The sequence below is a fragment of the Apostichopus japonicus genome, chromosome 22 (genome assembly GCF_037975245.1).
Source record: "Apostichopus japonicus isolate 1M-3 chromosome 22, ASM3797524v1, whole genome shotgun sequence".
NCBI classification, from domain to species: Eukaryota; Metazoa; Echinodermata; class Holothuroidea; order Aspidochirotida; family Stichopodidae; genus Apostichopus; species Apostichopus japonicus.
Window position 1 is genome coordinate 22,358,250 of NC_092582.1, and position 20,965 is coordinate 22,379,214.

Genomic DNA, 20,965 nt, shown 5'->3' on the forward strand with positions numbered 1-20,965 from the left:
CATGTTACTGCACCTGGTGTGATTATTGCTGCAGAATATTTTTATCTTGATAACCAACCCATGTCACGTTCTCTTAGCAGAATCTGAGGCTAACGTAATAAAGAAGGAAAATATACTGAATATTGTTCTTTCCCTCTCTCGCTCTCTTGTTTTTTGTGGGTTATCTTTTATTACAAAATACAAAAGGAATTTTCTGCATATAAACAATCAAAATACAAAACTACAAAATAATGAATATTTTCAGTTAATATTGACCAAGAACTGCAGGGTGGCTGCCAACCCTCCCATCGTACATAGAAATGAGAGTTTCAAATCGGTTCGGTTTCCCTTCCTGGGTCACGGCCGAAAGGACGGGATCGGTGGCACTCTTCGGCAGAGGGTAAAAAGCCTGCATGGTCTTTTGCTTTTGTTTCTGATTTAGGACCCTGCCCTGCGATTGGAGTAACCGATCGTTCGCCTCTTGTAGCATCTTGGAATCCAAGGCTGCTCTTTCCACCGCCACTTGGGCTTGCCTCATCAGTTTCCGGTGCTCCAAATATCTCTGGACGAGCTCCGCTTGACTCTTCTGGTATTCCCGTTCCCTCTCCACGATTCTGTCCTTGGTCCGTAACAGTTCGCTCTTTATCAAATGCCGGTCGTGTTTCAACAGAGCCTTGGAGATGGAAGACTGTTGGCCGTTGAAATCGGATGCAAATAACTTCTCTTGATTTAAAGATTTGGTTCTGTCCTCTCTTTTCAGTCTCCTCTCCTTGGCTTTCTCTAGTTCCTCCAGCTGAAGGGTGGCCCGTTGTTTCAACGCATCGGCTATGTCGCACACGTCTTGGTCCCTCCTCTGCAGTACCGCTAGACGCTTTTCTTCCATATACGAGTACCTTCTCTCCCTCCGGTCGTCTCTCTGTTCCCGCAACGCTAAGACGTAGTCCGATCTTTCTGCCGTATCCTCTGCGTTGTCCCTGTCTTTGTATGCCTGCTGTACCGCCCTCAATGAAGCCATACCCATGGTCCCTTGCATTCTAGCAAACAATCTCTGATTAGCATTGGGTTTCTTTTTCCTTTTGATGAGCGGTTTCGGTCGCGGAATATTATCGATGACGTCCCTGTGAGCCGACCTGATATCTTTACCGGTCTCTCGTCTTTCGATCAACAGGTTTTGAGTCAGGTCGCCGCGATGGAGCACCGATTTAAGCCCGGCGATGCGAAATTTAATCGGTGGACTTTCTTCCTCCCAACTATCTTCTGTTTCTCGACTGAGATTCCTGTCAACCTGTGGTCCTAACATCTCATAAACTGTGACAGGTCTTTGTTTCTTTGGTGTAGATCCACTCAATTCTGCTTTAAGTTTATTTGCATCTTTCTCGATGTCCTGCGGCTGAAGGAGACCAGAGCTGTTCGGGACCATCACTTGAGCAGGACTCCCCATCTGATGTATTCCGGAGATAGACGATTGAATCGGTACCAGCTGATGTGCGGATTCCAGCTTTGTGAGGTCAATCATGATATTTGCCCTGATTCTTCCCGTCGGTGAGGGAGTGTTTCTATCGAGATTCTGAACAATTGCCACCTATAACGGAATCAATCAAGTTTGATTGTTAAATTTTATCTGTATTTAATTAACCATTATTAATAATTAATTATTATCTGCAGTAACCTGCAAAATCTCAGAGACAGAGTAGACAAAATAAAGAAAATGAAAATGTACAGGATTGCTTTACCACATTGCTAAAAATAAATAAAACAAATTGTAAAAGAGCAGTTTGATCTACTTTGCATAGATTAGCAAATTGAAAGTCACTTCTGGGGGCTGCTAATGTTTTGCCAGTTTGTGATACCATAACATAACATAAAAAAATTAGGTTCAAAATTTTCTTTTCTGTTCTTATTTCAAGGTAAGAACAAACATTGCTATTACTGCAATCAATGATAGTAAAAGTTTATTTAAAAATCAGTAACATTTTTATCAAAAATATATGCAAAAATCCCTTTCAACAATGACAACAAGCAAAGTACTGAATAAAGGTTCTATCTGGGCAAGATTTTAGACAATTGGGGGGGGGGGGGGGGGGGAACAGGTAGGTTTCTTGCCAACCATGTCTCCATGTTTATTGTTCCTGTTACTGGTATATTTGGATGAATGACTCCTCAAATTGATAAACTTCTTCATTTCCCTTCATTTTCCCTTCATTAGTTTATTTTACATTCAACTTCCACAAATTCCATCCAAATTTTACCTGAGGTCTGTCCAGAGGTGTCATGCCGAACCGTTGATTGTCAAGTGATTGAAGACCGGGGGAGATGGAACCTGGACGTCTGTTCTTCATGTAGGTGTCATAGTCCAGTTTGCTCCTCACAGCCAAATCTGCCTCTCTGTTGGTAGTGGATGGGATGGAAGACTTTTCATGAGATGGAGCTGGAAGTGTAGACATCTCATCTACAATTTTAGGTTCAACTGGAGTTGAAGCCTTTTTAGCACCTTTTCCAGAAGCCAATCTTTTCTTCAATTTCTTGGATGCATATTTGTAACCCTTATATTTCCTCCAGTATCGCTGGATTGCTACAGCCGCCCTGAGAAAAATGTAGATAAACTTTGAGAGATCTTGAATGGAATCTAGGTGTAGGGTAACTGAAGGAGGTGAGAAAGGAAGGGGGCGGGGGAGGGGTGTCATCTGATGTCTTTAACACACAAAGACTTGTAGTAGTAGCTAGCTGTTTGTGGATGCTTGTATCTGGTCACTATTTGTGGGAAATTTTGCCAAACCTAACAAGTATTACTCAACATAATCATTGCAATATAACTAAGATACAACACTTAGAGTTTGCAGAATACAAATAGTAACAAAAGTGCAATTTTGGAAATTATTTGCTCGAAACACTATTAGCTATTGATACAAATAGCTAGAAACAAATATAATAATAATAATAGACTTCTTCCATATTTCAAATAAAACTTGACCAGTAATGATAACAAACTGACTCTTTTTAATGGGATTTTAGTGTGGAAAAGTATCAAAATAAATGTTTGCCAAAAATCAACGTAAAAAGATGCATAAAAAATAATATATTAATAACCTTGGCATGTCATGATTGCTTACCAGTTAAATAAGCAACATTAACATGTTAGAGAATAATAGATTCTTTAATGGATGATTTTAGACAATTTTTTTTTTAATGTGCTAAAACTCTGGAATGTTCCTTTAAGGCCTCAGAGGTGATGACATCAGGGCCTCAGTGCAGGCCTAAATGAAAATCCATTGTTTTATCAATTCTAATTAATCAACCAAAACATGTTCCTTAACTTTGTTAAAGCAAACAGAGCACTCTTGGATGACATGTAGCACCACCTGTCATTGACCAATTTGTAATTCATTGTCAACGTCATCTGACGCCATAAATATCAACTTGTTTTCCCCATTGAGTTTTGTGTTGCATCTGAGGAACTGATCTATTTGTGTGTGTATTAGACTTAATAGTCCAGTCACTTTAATTGACAAACCTCAATATTTTAAAGGATCATTTCTCACAGATTAAAAGTGTTATACAAATTATACAACCTGGACAGTGTGTTATTATGGTCTACAGCATATCCTAATTAATTTTGTGCCTTAAACCATCACAAGATACAGATATGAAACATGCAAATTACCAGATTCTGTTGGCAACCAATCGCTTGGCTCTACATCTTCCCAGGAAACCTCGAATATATCTCTGGATGATTATGACTGGAGAGTGCTTGGCTTGAATCAGGGAAACTTGGAGTAGAATGTGACGGACGGTTTCCGTTTCTTTTCTTATGCTTCTCTCCTAAAGAAAAAAATGAGATATCACAGAGGGTAACAGGAAAGTTACCAAAGAAAAAAAAATAATAAAATTTAAAAAAAATTATAACAAACTTAAACAAAAAGGAAAAGCAACCTTATAAAAGTTAAATGGTTTGACTTTTGATCCTGGGGAGGATCTTCAAAGGAAGGCTAAAATGAAAAATAGAGAAAAAGAAAACACTGTTTTTGTCTCAGTACTTGCCTCTACAACCCTTTAACTATCGATGCATTTTACTGCACTGGCAGAAGATGAGCAATTTGTTAAGAGTTTTTTGTCTCTTTGACAGTACAACAGAAAACAGTACTTGTAACAAATTTCTTTTGTACTTAAAATATTTGTGAATAGCTTATCTATGATAAATACAAATGGACAAACAGGTGAAGAAGTATAAACTTAATAAAATACACAAAAAGAAGAAATTTTTTAATTTATGAAAAAAATACAATGATATGAAGGTGCCATTATTGAACCATGAGCAAATATGAATCTTGTAGGGAATGAGGGGGGTCCTAGATGGTGTACAATCTTTCAACCTAACACAAAAATGGCTAAATTAGCCATAATGTTGCATTTAGGGTTTCCATCTACATGGAAGGAAGGTTTCAAAGACTGAATGTCCCCACTGAATCCTGTATAATTCATAAAGTGGAGAGAAGTGATTCCTAAATCCCATGGTTTGACAAATTGCATCCTTTCAGGATCAAACTGCCCCTATTTGGTTCTGTCTCCCTGACTCGGGTGAATTCCCTGACCAAGGCCACTGCTTTATCATCCCTCCTGGAAGAAATAAATTGATCTTCTTGTCCAAATGAATAATCATTTCGAAAAGGGTGACTCGAGATTTACTTTAACATTTGTCGGATGCTTATTACTATGTAGGAATTTAATAGAAATATGTTTAGTAAAAGTACCTTCTTTAAGTTGAGAAGAGGGTTATACTGGAAGAAGCTATGCATTGCACTAAAATGACTCCCAAATTCCGCATCTTCGATAATCTCTTCATCAGAAATAACATGGAAGTCGAGAGCTTTCAGTGTAAAAATACTGCAAAAAAAAATAATAATGATAATAATTATCATGAAATAAAAAGATTTTGTGTGAGAACAAAGGCTACCAAAATATGTTCACTGTAATGCTACATAAGGCAAGATTTTCTGTCTATATGTATGTATATACATGTATATATATATATATATATATATATATATATATATATATATATATATGTATATATATATATATATATGTATGTATATGTATGTATATATATATATATTTATATATCTGTATTATAAAAGAATGAAACACCGATGTGTATTCCCATTGAAAATAAGAAAAAACAGACATGAAACAGGACTTGTAGTTGATAAATCAGTGAATTCAATTATGTAGGCCTTCTTATTGTATCAGAGGAAAAATGGAAAATAAAGACAGCTTAATGTGTTGTCCATGTATGACACCACAAACTATTGCAAAAAAGTATTTATCTGAATAAATAAATAATGTCATTCAACATTTTATATCTCAACAAGATGGGAGTTGGACCAAAATGTTTCTTTCTATTTGCTCTGTCATGTATATTTTTGAAATTTTATACTTCATTATCTGTTTCAGGTTGTGAAGTATAAAAGAGAGTGCATTGTTTGTTTATTTGCCAAAATTTATGAACCTCCTGTGATACTGATCAAATAATTACAATGTTTCTTTATTATGAGATACAGCTAAACTTTCCGTTCGTTTGATTTTCTTATCGACCTTCTACTGTAATCTCAGATCAGAACTATGACATTGTGGAATGAGCGAAAATAACAGAATCTTTGGTTTCAAATGAGATCAATCTAACTTTTAAAGATGTAAAAATCTCTCACCTGTTAACAACATGATGTCTGTAACTCTTCTTCAAACTGATCGGAGTATCAAACAGAGTCAATATTTGAAGGTTTGGTGATGACCCCAGGTTCTGCAAACAGGACAAACGACCGACGCTGTTGTTATGAAGGTACAGAACCTTCAACTCGGGAAGACACTGCCAAAACTTTGGACCCGGTAAAGTTGAGATCTGTGAAGGAAGATACAAAGTGCAGATGTATATATTGACCTTTCTGTTGGGTTATATGCTGTGTTACATTTATTAGACTAAGCCTAGCACTATAACATACATCTCTATATCACTCTCTCTGAGATAAACTGTCTGTAACAGAGCGAACCTTTTGGAAAGTACATATCTAATTACTGCCTTCGAGCCATTAGTTCTTCGCTGGCGGTCGAAACCCTGACTGTTCTGAGCTAGTCCATATGGAAGTGTTCACTGATCTTAGCATGCATTGTGTTTTCAGTAATACATACTTTGGGCAAGGCATTTGCTCACCGAACAATATTTTGAACTAAGTGTGTTTACTTACAAACAAGGGACATGTTAATTTAATCTGTCTGAATTTTGGAGGCTTTAACCAAAACAGAACAAGGCAAAAGCCTGGCTAAATGACAAGAACAGGCTAACATTAAGTTTCTGCATTTGAATTGACAATAACAAGATATAGATTCAGAAGATTTCTTGTAAAGATAACCTTTTCAAATTGCCGTTTAGGTGATAATAACTACTTTTATTTTATTATCTGAAAAGATCACTAACAATAATGGATATTTTCTCAATCCTTCTGCATTTTCTCTTTCTGTAACATAATGGCTTCAGGATTTCCCACCACAAATGTCAGTAAGCTTTGACAAAAAAAATGTCTACTATTCATTAGCTTACCTGGTTGTCGTGCAAGTCTAGTCGAACGAGACTTTCACACGTTTTCAAAGCCTCAAAGTTTGTAATATAATTCCCTGGGAGGCTGCAGTATCGTAGATTCCTACAGAATCCAACATCACCGACATCTTTTAATCGCATATTTGACAACTGCACTTGAAGAATATCTTCGATGCTAGAAATGCCTTCGTCCGAACTATACTGCTCTCGGAGAAAACCTTTAGAAGGAGACAATAGGTAGCCTCTCTCTTCTGCGTGTTTTATGAACTCTAAGTGGCGTTCTTTTGCCATGACTTCTCGAAGACGATGGGGTTTCTGCTGTTCTTGCAGCCATGCCACGAGCTGGGAGTTCTTGTTTGGAGTTTGTAACATTTTCAACCTATGTTGACTTTGAAGTGCTGTTGGCCTAACACCTTCTTATCACATGGGCTTTCTAGACAAATCTGTGGAGGCAAAGAATACATATCTGCGGTTTAAAAGATAGAGGTTTGGATTTCATATCTGGCTGGATTATCGGATTTTGGAAATTAACATAATCAAACAGTTTCTTTAAAGGGTATGAAGACTCGCGCAAAAAGAAATGTCTAATGCCGGTAATCTGACCTAGTTTCGAATGAGGTGTAACAGAAGTGTTAGACACCACCATCGGTCCCAGAAAATACGCACACAGCTTGCTACTGTCGGTAATTAGACACTAGTGTACAGTCAGTGCATATAGCTGCGGTCAATACCAACAGCAAAGTGTATAAACGATACAGCGATGGACATCTCAGGTCCAGCTAAAGATAACAAGGTATCACGTTTCATTACTGTCTGCATTTTGTAGCGACAGTTAACTTTTTCAGATGGCCGCACGCGGTTTGTGGGGAGTCTTCAATTCCTTTAAGGTAAATACTGGTGGGGTGGAATGGGGAGTATGTACATGAATATATCTATATACTCTTTCCCTTCTATTCATGTTCTTCCACTTGGGTGCATGAAGTTAACGAATTTAAGATCTTTTATCGAATGACATAGACAGTTCTCTTCGTAGAACGCAGCTCATTTTGAGCGATTCTGATCACCCTGCCAATGCATATTTCAATTTCTTGCCATCACACCGCAGACTCCGTACCTTTAGAGGGAACAGGCGTTTTACCGCCAGTTTCTTTCCATCTGCCGTCAAACTTTATAATAACATGTAAATTATTAATTGCACATATTATTCTATTATTCTATTTTTCTATTTCTATTCTAAGGAGCTTGAGGAATGTTTTAATTTTCGATGTGTAATTTTATTGCTCATTGATTGAATAAAGAATCTATCTATATATCTTATAAGGTTACAGTGAAAAACTCCATAAATATTGCCAGATTTGAAAATTCCTCATATTCGGCTGAAATTCCGACCTCATTTTAATTCCAGTGAATCCCTATTCAAGGATATATAGTTTAGGTTATTTAGGCAAATCATGTATGAAGAATCTCATTTAGAATATTGTGCATAACACATAGGCTACACACTATAAATTATAAACAATACAATTTTAGTAGCTAACCTTGAACAATTGTCCCACACTGATGCAAACAAAATGTGAAATGATATCTATGCAAGCTTTCATAGACTAAGTCCTCATAGAACATCATGCACATTTCATTTGATTGAATCATTATGCAGATAATGTAAGCAAATGCTCACTTATGTTGCTTCAAATGGCAACAATAGTTTGCAACTTTAACTTTTTTAGCATTTAACATATACATTGAAGTAGGCAATGCGGGAGTGTAGGGCAATTAAAAGCCTTAAGGCCTAACGCTTGTGTCTATATTAAGCCATAGGCTACTTCTTATTTGTGAACATCCTTACAAAATTTATTACTTTTTATTGTTACATAAACTGACTAAGCAAAGAGGTACCATCAAGCGATGATTACGTGTGATTCGCCGTAGACATAGTTCAAACGCCTAACATATTACAACAAGGCTATGGCTCAACGTTTCGCTGAACTTGTCTAACGTAAAAACAGTGTGCATACCCACATATGAAGAATAGGACTGCTCACGGTCTTGAAACATGGTACTGTACACTTCGTCATTTATTAGGTTTTTACTCTTCCTTCTTCTTCTTCTCTAATTCAAAACGTGCTGAGAACTTACACAGAAATATTACAACGGTACACTAACGTTGCAGTTATTTCTTTATGCATTATGTTAGGCCTAACCTTAGCCTACATACTTTTGTTTCGGAAACAACATATATTATATCGTTGAAACAGCTGATACATAAATAGAGCACACACATGGCATTCAACGTAGCCATAACAACAACACATCCAGGACGATGTGATGGCGTAATCATATCTATAAATAGAAAGAAAAACACCCCTCTGCTATCAGTTACGCAAAACACAGAGCCGTATACGGCTCTGGCAAAACCCATAATTAGTACAGAAAATACCATAGAAATTGTCAATTTCTATGGAAAATACGCATCGTAATAAATATAAACATAAAAAAGTGAGGCACATGCATGTTGGCGTACTATACCCGAGTGTTCTCATATCACAGGAAAAGTGACAACAGGAGGACATCTTTTTCGATATGTTTTCTGATAAACGCCATCGACGTATTCATAGATTTATATTTGTTTCGATGATTAACTATCAGTCGGTTTGGCCAATTGTTACACCAATCCGTTCATGTTTGTGTCGTTATGACCTAGAAAGTAGATACATTTGTACAGCAGGTTGTGAATGTTAAGAAGTGATTACATAATTCCGTAGATTTTCAGTATGGGCATTATTTTGGAAGGGATATTATGATTCTGTGAAATATGGGAGTCGGCATCCGGTCTACAATCTCGTAGATGTATGTGGCAAAATAGTACCCTGCTCAATTAATATAAACCCGCTAATCAAGTTTTCGCACTTCTTGTTTTAATTCATTTTGAAGTTGGGCAGCACATTTCCTATATAAAATGTTATGGCTCGATTTGACAAATCATATATTACAAAAGCTATCTTTCCCTCTCCCCCCCCCCCCCCCCACCCTCTCTCTTTCCTCCATATCTCACTCGACCACTTACTTTTTTTGAAAGAATACTATGGGATTTTTATCCAGGTCTCGATGTTGTCAGGGTTACAAGTGCAATCGAATCTAATTCATACAACGACAGCTAGCTTACAGCACGTAAACAGTGGCTGCGTGGCCACTGGTGACGTCACATCAAAACAATCAATAAGCGTTGTCATTTGCCAATAGGCTTTATAAGCGGAAATTATGTATGCTTTCCAGTTATGTTTATAGCACGTAATGGGAGGTTGGAGTTGGGACCGCTTTTGACCGTCGTGACTGCATAGTCCTTGAAGTGTCCGAACTACCGATGTATTAACACACTGCTAGGACCATAGTTTCCTATCTCAGTATTAATATCCACTCCATGATAATGATGTTTCTAATTTTTGCCAGAAATTACCCAGTGATCAGTTTCGCCGTGCAGTCCAGTAGATATACTATATGGTGTTGATCCCGTCGAGCCATGGTTACTCTAAGTGGGTACTCTGGTGGGGATTGAAAAGGGCCCAGGGGAAATCTTGGAGATCATTTCATCTCATTATTATACGAACTGCTGTGATAAGTGCATATGAACAATATCAGGATAGTATGAATATCTGACGGTGGTTATACCTACGCATGGCTATACATACACGATAACTTGTGGTCTTTCAGTTTGAAACCAAACATATAGTGTACCATATAAAGTCCCCCCTCCACATGCTGCCCATATCCAACTGCTTATTCTCTATGTTCGCCACCACTCCCCCCCCCCTTCTGCCCATCGTTCCCCACACATCGGTCAGTTGTCAACGGATCGAGTGTCGTTTCCGAGAGATGCAACTCCCCGTCGCCCCCACCCGCCCCAAATAACAGAGGTGACATCGCGAAAAAGTATACATATATCTGTGGAATTACGTCATCCCTTCCACCTTGCCAACTTATTAGTCGTAATCGCATGTTTTCAACTAACTGAACGTCATTCGTGCCAACGTGGCGCCCGCAGATCTGAGTCTTCCCCTATAAAATAAACTGCGTTTGATGTTTTTCTCGCCATATCATCTTCACTATAGGCGGACCGTCAAGAACTCTATACAATAATTCTAATTCTATGGTAGAAGTCAGGGATTTAAACATCGGCTTCATATATCACACTATGTTGCGAACTTTCTGAGATAAAGTGAGAGCTGAGTAAATTTGAAAGCGGACTAAACAGCTTTATCTGTTATTTCATTGTTGTTCTTGTTGAACTGGTCTTGATTCGTACCGAATTCGAAACCGTGAAGCATCATGGGTTTGCTTATATCGAAAACTTTTAATCTGCTTCGTGAATTAGGCAGTGGAAAACCAACCAGGGTCATCTTAATAGGTCTCGATGCAGCCGGTGAGTGATGAAATGTCAACGTTTGTTTAAAAAGTATAAAATAAATATAACTTTATATATGTCCCCCTATAACAAAATCAAATTGGTAACTTACTGAATCTTCAATCGCAGTATTAGGATTCGAGGTTAATGATTTTTGCAGTATCTCATTACTATATATATAGTCAGTTGCAAATGTGCGTATCATTGTTTTGGCGATGTATGCTACCGCCCCTCTCACACTTATCCGAAGACATGAGCATGAACGAAAAACAACAAGAATAACAATAGGATTTTTTGTTTGTTTTTGAAAATCACACCAAACCTTTAAAAAAATATCAATAAAAAATGAAAGGAGGAGAGTTGGTTTGCATTATTAATTTCACTTGAGATAATTTATGTCTCTAACTGTTATAGGATACATGAGATAATACCAGGGAGTTGTTCCATAACAACTCCCTGAAAATACTCATAGGCAATAATGAAGTTGAGCAAAACATGTGGAATATCATTAATGTTAATAACATAATTAACCAGCTATACTTTACGGATAGAATAGAACAATCAAGTATACTACTTTTTTTAAATGACGACATATACAAGATTGAATAGACGAAAAGGAATATGTTAAAGAGGAGAAATTAATTTATTAATTAAATTAATGCATCTGGCAACAGCCGAGTTAGTGACGTCATCATGGAAAGTGAGCAGGAAAAGGTCGTTCATTTTCTTAATAATGTTCAAACCATTTATCTACTACACGATTAAACAAAAACCGATATTAAACAAAAACCGATTAATATAAGCAAGTAAGGTGTAACGCAACATCTCAAATGTGTCACATTTCGAGGGCAAATCAATACCAGTATTATAACAGGAACTGGAAGCTTGAAAAGTAAAGCTTTTGACGGACATATGACATGGTGACGTCACAGACAACCGACTATGAACCACGGTGGAGTGCACCGGATTTCAAAGGAGCGGGGAGCGGGAAGGGGGATTCAAAATTTTCCCCGATTGATTAAGGTAGGGGCTGAAGTTTTTTGAAAGGGCCAGATGCGAATGGAGGATTTTACAAAGAAGGGGGGGGGGGGGCTGCACTGGGCTCATTGAAGCCGACTCATAATGTAGGTGGGTTTGGGGGTTGCCTCAGAAAAATAAATTGTCAAATGGTCTAGACATTAGACTATAATTTAGGTCTATATAAGTAGCCCTAACCACAAAGCTTTGCTATACTTTTTGTGTGGGTGAGAAAAGAAAGGGTGGGGGCTGGTATAACCATAGCAGTGGTCCAATTCTTCCGCGGCTGAATGCAAATATCCCCGACTGAACCATTTCCCCAGACTGAGAATCGCAGTTGTGGGGGCCATGTTCTCCTCCCCCTCCCCCATTGTACACGCCACCGATGCTCAACTTCCTAGAGTAGGAATCAGGGAACATCTGGTAAAACAGTTTACGTTCCAACAACCATATATCTTGAGTCACATCAGTACATTGAGATGGTATTTTCAACCAATAGTGTATAATGAACTTCTCTCTTCCATAAACGTTACCACATTATCTACCACGCGTGAATTACTCACTTCCATTGGTCATTATACGTATATACTAACTTTCAATGCACAGGAAAGACGACAATCCTCTACAAGATGAAGTTACACGAGACGGTAACCACCATACCAACTATAGGGTTTAATGTGGAGGAAGTGACACCAGTACCCGGCCTCACAATGGTGGTATGGGACGTAGGAGGCCAGGAAAAGATCAGGGCACTTTGGCACCATTACTACCAAAACTCAGAAGGTAAGATCATAAAAAAGATCCTTGTGTGTACCATCAGGTGTGCGTGAAGTTTATTGCAAGATCGCAGCTTCAATCCTGCCCGTGTTGTAAGTAACATCCATCAGTTGTGTCCTCAAACGACGAGGCCACGCAACCAGCTCTCCACGCATTATCACTATGTCATGCTTCCAACATGCATTATTGTAACATCTCTAGATATAAGAAATTCACATTTCCTTAAAAGTCATAATAATATACTGGTGTTATTTCATTGATTTGAATGGAATTGTTTTTCGTCTCATCAAACCAGGTATAATCTTCGTTGTGGATAGTGCTGATGCCGAGCGATTTCCTGAGGCCCGGGAAGAACTTCACGCGGTCTTGAAGGATGACCAGATCACACCCGGTGTTCCTATCGTCATAATGGCAAATAAACAGGACCTACCACGTGAGTAACAAACAAGTACAACGCTTTTGAATTAAGGGGTACAGGTAACTAGGTAAACTGCAGTACAGTGGAACGTGGGTGAGGTGCATGGGAGGGGGATGGGAGGAGAGGGCAGAAGAAATCGAACATGCATGGGGACTACAAATGGTATCAGTGATGAAAAAGCCAAATACTTGCAAGTCCTTGTATGTATTCTCACCAACACTGTAAACACATGAGAAGTATATAATGTTTATGAGCAATTAAAGATAATCATGATGATAAGTAGGTGTGGCTCTGTGTGTGTTTGTTCAAGGAGGGGATTGGAGAGGGTTAGATCGGAAGGGGAAGAGTCATGCGGTTTTCAAGAATAACTGCAAGAGGAAACACTGGTGAACAGTCATGGGTATATTTTTGCCCAAACACCGATACTTAGAGACGGCATCTACATGTAAACTAATTAATATTTTTTTTCAAATCGTATTTACTAATCTGACTAGATTTCATGAAATATTATATTATTTACTTTGTGGAATGTACGTGAGAATAAGTTGGTATAGGCTGTCACTTTACCGATACCAAAGAGCATATTTACAGATATATAAGTCTAATACAAATTTCTCAATTACCGCCCCGTAAAATAGATTCTGCAGGAGCATCTAAACTGATTGAATCTCTGGATCTTCGCACCATCACCAGACACCCTTGGCACATCCAAGGGACATGCGCCACCAACGGAGACGGACTCTACGAGAGTTTTGAGTCACTGGCTAAAATGGTGAAAGAGTATAGAAAAGGAGGTGTACAAAGGTATTAGAGAATATAACGGACTGCATATATATATACATATATATATATATATATCCATATATATATATATATCCATATATATATATATCCATATATATATATCCATATATATATCCATATATGTGCTTTATACCTCTTGTTCAAATAGTAATTCCGTACTATAGAATAACGGTTATGACACAACGTATGAAAATGGGTGACGATAGTACACAATACAAAATATTAATTGAGTCCAACAATGGATGGTGACGTAGAGACTGCCTCTTATGTAGATTAAAGTGTCTTATTAGAAACTATAGTATAGGGACAGTTTTTATTCTAGGTATGTTTGTATGTACATTCCTTGTCTTTTCTTGTACATTTTTCATGGATACAGGCTTCGCCCGGGGAGAAACACTGTCTTTCAATGTTAATATTTCAGAACACTGCGGATTGCTAATTAAACGAACAATGTCTTTCAATTGATATGGGGGGGGGGGGTGGTGTCGGGGGCTAGAAGGAGTGAGTTGGAGTCTGAAATGACAAGATTGTATAGTTTTGCGGCTAAGATTTATAGAAGTTATAGAAGTTACACTTTGTGTGCTGGATCTTTTAATAATTTACAGTAAACCAGCGTATATTCTTTAAACTGTGAGTACACAGTTCAGTTTGAAAATTATACGGGATAAGAAGGGGGATGGGTTGGTGGTTGGAGGGGGGGGGGGGGGGTAGACAATTTATAATAAATATGGATGCACTTAAATGTAACGGGAAAAGTTGGAATCGAAGAAGTCAACGTTTCAGCATTATTTCATCAACTATATAAGAAACTTTCCTATTCTTCTATAATTTGACGTTTTCACAAGTTATATTTTATGTTATAGTTGTATGTTAGCGATGTAGATATGCAAATATTTCCCATTCTATCAATCACCAAAAAAAAAGAAAAAAAAAAAAAAAAAGAGAAGATTATGTGGTGAAGAACTTTCAGAGAGTAAAATAAAAACAAACATTCATTTCTGTCTGTCTGTCTGTCTGTCTTTTCTTGTGTTGTGATGTTTGTTGAGCTGGTATCACCAATCTGTTCCAATTGTTTCAAGTTACAGCTGATTTAACGAGTATCGGTGAATTTCGAAAAAGAAATCTAATACCTAAATGCAACTTTTCTCAGTTTGCTTCGCCCGTGTCGAGCCTGTTATTTTTTAGTTTCAGTTAATTTTCTCTTTATATCTATCTGTATATTGCAAAGAACCCGGGAGGATGCAACGAGGGTCGGTCGGTCAAAGGTCGACTGGGCAACGTCAGAGCAGTATATACGGCTCTGTATACGGCTCTGGGCAACGTAGTAAAATAGCGCCATCTTTTTCACATTCACTTTTTCCAACTAATATTTAGTGACTTAATTATGGCGCTAACTTGAAGGCTCGTTGTATTATTAATGTTAGTATTTTATTGCTATTTCTGAAATCAAAAAATGAAACAGGTATTACCAATTTACAGAACCATGGGACCAAGCTAAAATGTCCAAGCTCTTTCAAAAACAGTGTTTCAAAATATTATATGATTGCAAAGGATGAGGAGTAATGAGAGGGGGGGGGGGGGGGTCTGGGAGATCGACCCTTTTTTTCGCTGAATTTATTGCTTGTAATATGACAGTCATTGGAAAGTTAAATAGTTATTTTATTTACACATAGGCAGGGTATAGTAATATTTTGTTAACCCTTCTTTCTTTAACAATTAAACAAAATTACCCTGGCGTTTGTCTAAAGTCGATTAATGCTCTGTAACTTCCCTCTATTATCCAGGTACATCCTGAGTCTCGGTGTTTACTCCTATGCAGAGGAGTAAAGGCCTACTGACAGTGTCACGTGGTATGACTAGCAATGTCCAATGACTTCACAGCAAATCCTGGTTCCTTTATAAATCAGGATAATTTTATATGCGCCGCGTGTCGATTTGAGCTACGTCCGTTTACATAACAGACGTCCGTTTACATAATCAAGCGAACCATAGTTACTGGCCTAGAATTACACGAGGGGATGATCGAACGATATGCTCTCTCTGCTATTGTCCATACGTTTTTAGAGGCGAGGTGGGGTAAGTGGGGCGGGTTTGGATGGGGTGCAACAGAAAAGCATGGACATACTGGTACTACCTAACTCAATTTTAATGCTAGGAATGTTAGGGTCCTTTCAGGAACAAGAAAGATTTAGTACACAACCTCCTCCCCCCCCCCCCCAAAAAAAATATCTGCCACTCCTCCCCCTTCCCAACAAATTTCTTTTCCATACATGTTTTTGACTAACACCACTTCATTTAGAGGAGAAACAGATCCAACCATCATTATTGGTCTATTTGATGGGTTCACTGTCACCGATAACTTCCCACAAACAGCTAAATAGAATCTTATTCCATTTCGGATATAGACCTATCCCAGTTATAACGTTTCTTAAATACACAAGGACGAAGACTTGATCAAGTCTCCCCCCCCCCCCAAAAAAAATGTAATTGAGCAACAAGTGCATCATTACTTTATGTTTTTACTTTATTTAATACGTTTATTTTTTTGTACAGGAGTTGGGTTTTGCGAATGCTGAATCTAAAATACTGAACCTGTTAAAAATGAGCTAAAAGATAGCATCTTTTTCAGTGTCAACGTTAGTAATCCTAGTACCATGACAACATGAAAAAACAAAACATACACAAAGAAAGTAAGAGGTTTCAGATCCCGGTGGCACTATGACATCACAGATTTTCAAAGTGACATTTATACTAGGATATCTCTCAGTAAGTACCAGACTTTTCTTAACAGCTGTTTTGGTTGAATTTTTTCGTCACAAAAGATCGGTAATAAAAGCCAAAGATGATGCTTGGGTTTTGTGTCCCCTTTAAAGATCTGCTTTATTGGCTCCAATTATAACACGTTATAGCAAAGTAAGTTTTGAGATTACGTAATTGACCTGCCACGGTCGTACATCGACCTCAGGCTCTACAATTAGCCTGCATAGCTTCTGAACACCATTAGACTCTTTCTGTAAACACTGTGTGGAAATATGCTCATGTCTACAGTCTAGTTAATCATACAGCGTTCACACAAAGACCCTCATACAAGAAAAAATATGTGGCAGGCGTTGCAGACTAATTGGTAAAAAGAGGTCATTTTACGACCAAGGCAGGTCGATTACATAATCTCAAGAGACTTTTCCATGAGAGCCTGCTATAGTTGGGGTCTATGCCTCAGACCTAGAAAGAAGATAGACTATAACATGATATTTGTGACAATAACTTCTATCACCTTGAAGTTTAACTTTTCGCACAAACTGGGGGGCCATGGGCGGCGATCCTGGGGGGGATGGGGGGATATATCCCCCCCATGAAAATGGGTGGAGGGGATGTAATACACCATATCCCCCCCACCAAATGCCAGGAATAAGAATATTTTCATGCCTTCATTTATGCATCATCGCGAATGTACGGCTCTTTTTAGCTTCATTTCTCGCCTATACCATAAACGCAGTGCGATCTTTTCAAATAAACCGTCTTTATAAAGCAAGAATAGTTGACTGTAGGCTTCATTGGCCCTATAACAACAAAATGTATTATTGCGCCCACGGTATTGATATAGTACATATATGCACCCTCATAGTATTCATATAGGCCCTATAGTAGGCCTACACACGTACATGTTCCCTCGAACAGCTGAGAATCTCATGTTACCAGGGTAATGCTTAATTAGGGGCGTCGGAGCGGTTCGCCGGACCAATATTCACGGCGCAAAAAAAAAAGGAGAAAAAAGTAGCACTAAGAAGAAAAAAAGGCAAAAAATAAAGAACCAAAATGAAAACATACTTCAAAATGTGTTTCAGAAGATTAATCGGGTACAAAAACAGACAAGGGAGAATGCACAGAAGAAAAGCTCGGGAAGTGCCATTTCCTGCAATCTGGGAGGCATTTTTTCAAAATTTTCTCCATTACGCTACGCGCCAACCAATGGTGGCGCGTAGCGTAGTTTGACCTTCCAAACGTCCCCCACCCCCCCGATAATTATGGTAGATGGCCACACTCTGATCTTCCGTACCAATCCCAAATAGCTTCCGACGCCCCTGTTAATACACATACGTTTCACCTGGATGCCCTAGCAATCGGTACCTAGGAATGTAACTATGTGTAATTGTGTATTGCATGTGTATAGGCCTATAATAGCCTGCATGAGGCCATTTTCTTCATCGAATAATATAAAGAGCTCTCGAACATTCTAACGTAGCGCCTGAAACAAGATTGACAGGGCCAATTTTCCCAAAATAACACCCGAAATTTAAAAAAAAGTATTTTGGATCCTGCTTATGAGATATTTCGGACATGAAATCCCTATTTTAAAGTTGGGTATATGCCGCTTGGAAACCTCGGCAAGTGCCGTTTCCGGCCATCTAGAGGGTTTGTAAATCCCAAAATTTTCTTGTACGCTTCGCGCCAACCCATGGTGGCGCTACGCTTAGATAGTCAACAAGGTCATATCCCCCCCACTCGGAAGTACGGATCGCCGCCCATGTGGGGGGCACCACCATTGTCAAAAATCTCAATTAGCAAATTTCTTCGAGAATGTTCTTTGTTCCATATTATCCACTGATGTAACATTAAAACTGCCTTCGCTTTCATTACGAGTGATGTCAAACAGACTGATTTCGATCTCAGTTTTGCTTCTTTTTAATATGTCAATGTGAGCATATAAGACAAAGAGCTTATATAGCCTCAAGACAAAATGTTTGACAGTCGTTTGATTTACAGAATGATGTCTGTCTATATCCTTGACGGAACAGAAGGAGAGAGAAAGAAAAAAAAAAACGTTGTAGAGTGTAGATAAACATACGACACTTGAGGTCACGACTGTGAGAGACGGCATGCATGAGAGAAACAGCAAATAATGTCTATTAGATGACATCGGAATGTAATATCGCGTAGTAACGAGAGATCGGTACGGTATCGGGATACAGTGGGACACGTTAAGAATATAAATACAAATTGGACGTTTAAGCCGTCGTTTAACTTGTTATTATGATGATCATTTAGTAAACTAATAAAAGCGACTGGATCTGTAGTGCTCAATTTGACAACCGCTGACAATGTTTGCGAGACCGTACAAGACCGTAAGACAACTGATATAAAATGTAAAAAGATTCTTGAAAGGAAAAATCTCTAGGGGTACAAACAGTACAGTCTAAGAAAACTTTCTACGAGACTTTTGACTTAATTTAAGAACCCTGGAAGTAAGTGTCCTTCTTTTTACAGAGCACAAATACGCAAAAGACCATCACTGTTTAGAATATTCCTTCTTGCTCTCTGGTATCTGAAATTAAACCAACGATACTAACCAGCCAAAGGTGAGGTGGTGTAATTTGGTCTTTAAGTAAGAAGGGAATCTTCCCAGCAGAATCATTGTTTCGTTTAATGAGAGAATTACAAAAAACTTGCTAAAATCACATTTAAGGACGACTGTTTGGCAATCCGAGGACGGCGTATGAAATCTGGGGACTGTCCCCAGGAATCGAGGACGTCTGGCCACATTACCCAGTGATGCTCTGTTATTCTGTAGCTTAAAGGAACATGTTTTGTTTGATCAATTAGAATTTATAAAGCAAAATATAAATATTATCCTCTGGAAATCCCTTAATACTAAGTCCCTTAATACTAAGAGGTATTAACTATACATGCCAAGTATTAAACTATAGCAAGCTATGCAAGGTACAAGATAACTTGTGTACAAGCCTTAGCTCACATACACACATATGCTGTAATCATCCCATTGATACCTTTTGCAATTTTTCAGCAAGGCATAAAAAAATTAAATATTTAAAAATTTAAAAAACACTTTTTATAACCACAATGTTGACATGGATTTAGGCAAGAACATCTCAAAGTCTATCATTGTTAATGCTGCAGTCCTTAACTGATCTATTCATTTCAGTCAGGACTCCATGCAACTCTTTGAGCAAACACAGAGATTTATATCCTTGCTATGTTTCTGAATGTAAATCATCCATCACCCGAAGAATTACAACCCATATGTCCTCTCACTAATTACGTCGATCCATTTAGGTCTTGATGTCTCCGTGACTACTCACGGGACAGATTCTCCGGTCGCTAAATTGGACAAGAGGAGAATCCAACTACATGCACGCATGGTTTGTTAAGAAAAACCAAAACGTGGGCACATTCATGATTACTTGTTTCTCAAGGCAGGTTATGAACTTTCCTCTTGCGAGCCTTATTTAGTTTGTAAATGCAAATGAGTTGTGATTACCCTGTTTGTGTGTTGTTTTCAAAAACAACTGAATGTTGAAAAGTCAGATACAAAAATGTAAAATGGAATATGTAGCAATTCTATCCGTATCTTGAACAGCAAGTTTCTGTAACTGATAGATGACATTTGAAAAATATAATTTTTGCATGGTTTCCATGCTCTTTTAATAGAAATGAGATTTCAGACTATTTGAAGACCACAATAATGTCTTACAGTTTATTGTGAAGCCTATACATACTAAATGAGACATAATGCCAGGCTGCAGCAATTCTGGATCTTGCAAAATGTATACTAAGCCCTACCATTTACTTGATGATGGTTCAAATAGCCATGAACCCCAAAAGACTGGTATGCCATATCATAGACTTTTCACCACATATTAATTTCTGAAACATCCTTCTCACATAATTCTTATCATAGTACACTAGTCGGTATAGGCTTTATATCCAGCATATGATCTGAGCGTTAGGCTAGATCTGATGCGTATGCTTGATTGCATGAATGCTAGGACGGACATTGTCACATCTTCTCACTTCTCCATCTAAACTGCAACATTCACAGACTTTCAAGACCAAGCAAGCAGCCTTTTCTTCACCTACTTTTCCCCATTTTCAAAATTGTCCAGGAAGAATGATTTTAAGAATCGTCTGTGATATAATCATCGCAAAATGTGCTTCCTTCATTTCTTCCGGTTTCCCTTTACAG

The 20,965-nt window shown here is 38.1% G+C and overlaps 2 protein-coding genes across 3 annotated transcripts; one reads left to right on the forward strand and one right to left on the reverse strand.

Moving 5' to 3' along the window:
• Positions 1–120: 120 nt before the first annotated feature.
• Positions 121–8,804, reverse strand: LOC139963588 (uncharacterized). 2 transcript variants are annotated; one of them, XM_071964474.1, is made up of 7 exons: positions 8,588–8,804; positions 6,572–7,011; positions 5,685–5,875; positions 4,728–4,860; positions 3,641–3,798; positions 2,229–2,562; positions 121–1,561 (listed from the first exon to the last, which is right to left on the reverse strand). In XM_071964474.1, the coding sequence occupies exons 2-7, from the start codon at positions 6,938–6,940 to the stop codon at positions 245–247; spliced, it is 2,502 nt and encodes an 833-aa protein (XP_071820575.1). In that variant the 5' UTR covers positions 6,941–7,011; positions 8,588–8,804; the 3' UTR covers positions 121–244. The 2 variants fall into 2 exon arrangements, with proteins under 2 accessions (XP_071820575.1, XP_071820574.1); XM_071964473.1 differs by having other exon boundaries at positions 8,584–8,804.
• A 1,845-nt stretch (positions 8,805–10,649) lies between these two features.
• On the forward strand, positions 10,650–14,668 carry LOC139963811 (uncharacterized). Its single transcript, XM_071964991.1, has 4 exons — positions 10,650–10,985; positions 12,591–12,767; positions 13,057–13,194; positions 13,818–14,668. The coding sequence occupies exons 1-4, from the start codon at positions 10,892–10,894 to the stop codon at positions 13,988–13,990; spliced, it is 582 nt and encodes a 193-aa protein (XP_071821092.1). The 5' UTR covers positions 10,650–10,891; the 3' UTR covers positions 13,991–14,668.
• Positions 14,669–20,965: the final 6,297 nt, after the last annotated feature.

Excerpts from the sequence above, each read along its gene's own strand:
- LOC139963811 (XM_071964991.1), top strand. The coding sequence starts at position 10,892 with ATGGGTTTGCTTATATCGAAAACTTTTAATCTGCTTCGTGAATTAGGC. Across the intron at positions 12,768-13,056 it reads TTACTACCAAAACTCAGAAG|GTATAATCTTCGTTGTGGAT; the intron begins GTAAGATCATAA and ends TCATCAAACCAG. Across the intron at positions 13,195-13,817 it reads AAATAAACAGGACCTACCAC|ATTCTGCAGGAGCATCTAAA; the intron begins GTGAGTAACAAA and ends CCCGTAAAATAG.
- LOC139963588 (XM_071964474.1), bottom strand. The coding sequence starts at position 6,940 with ATGTTACAAACTCCAAACAAGAACTCCCAGCTCGTGGCATGGCTGCAA. Across the intron at positions 3,799-4,727 it reads CTCTTCTCAACTTAAAGAAG|GAGAGAAGCATAAGAAAAGA; the intron begins GTACTTTTACTA and ends TTTTTTCTTTAG. Across the intron at positions 1,562-2,228 it reads CACCTCTGGACAGACCTCAG|GTGGCAATTGTTCAGAATCT; the intron begins GTAAAATTTGGA and ends ATTCCGTTATAG.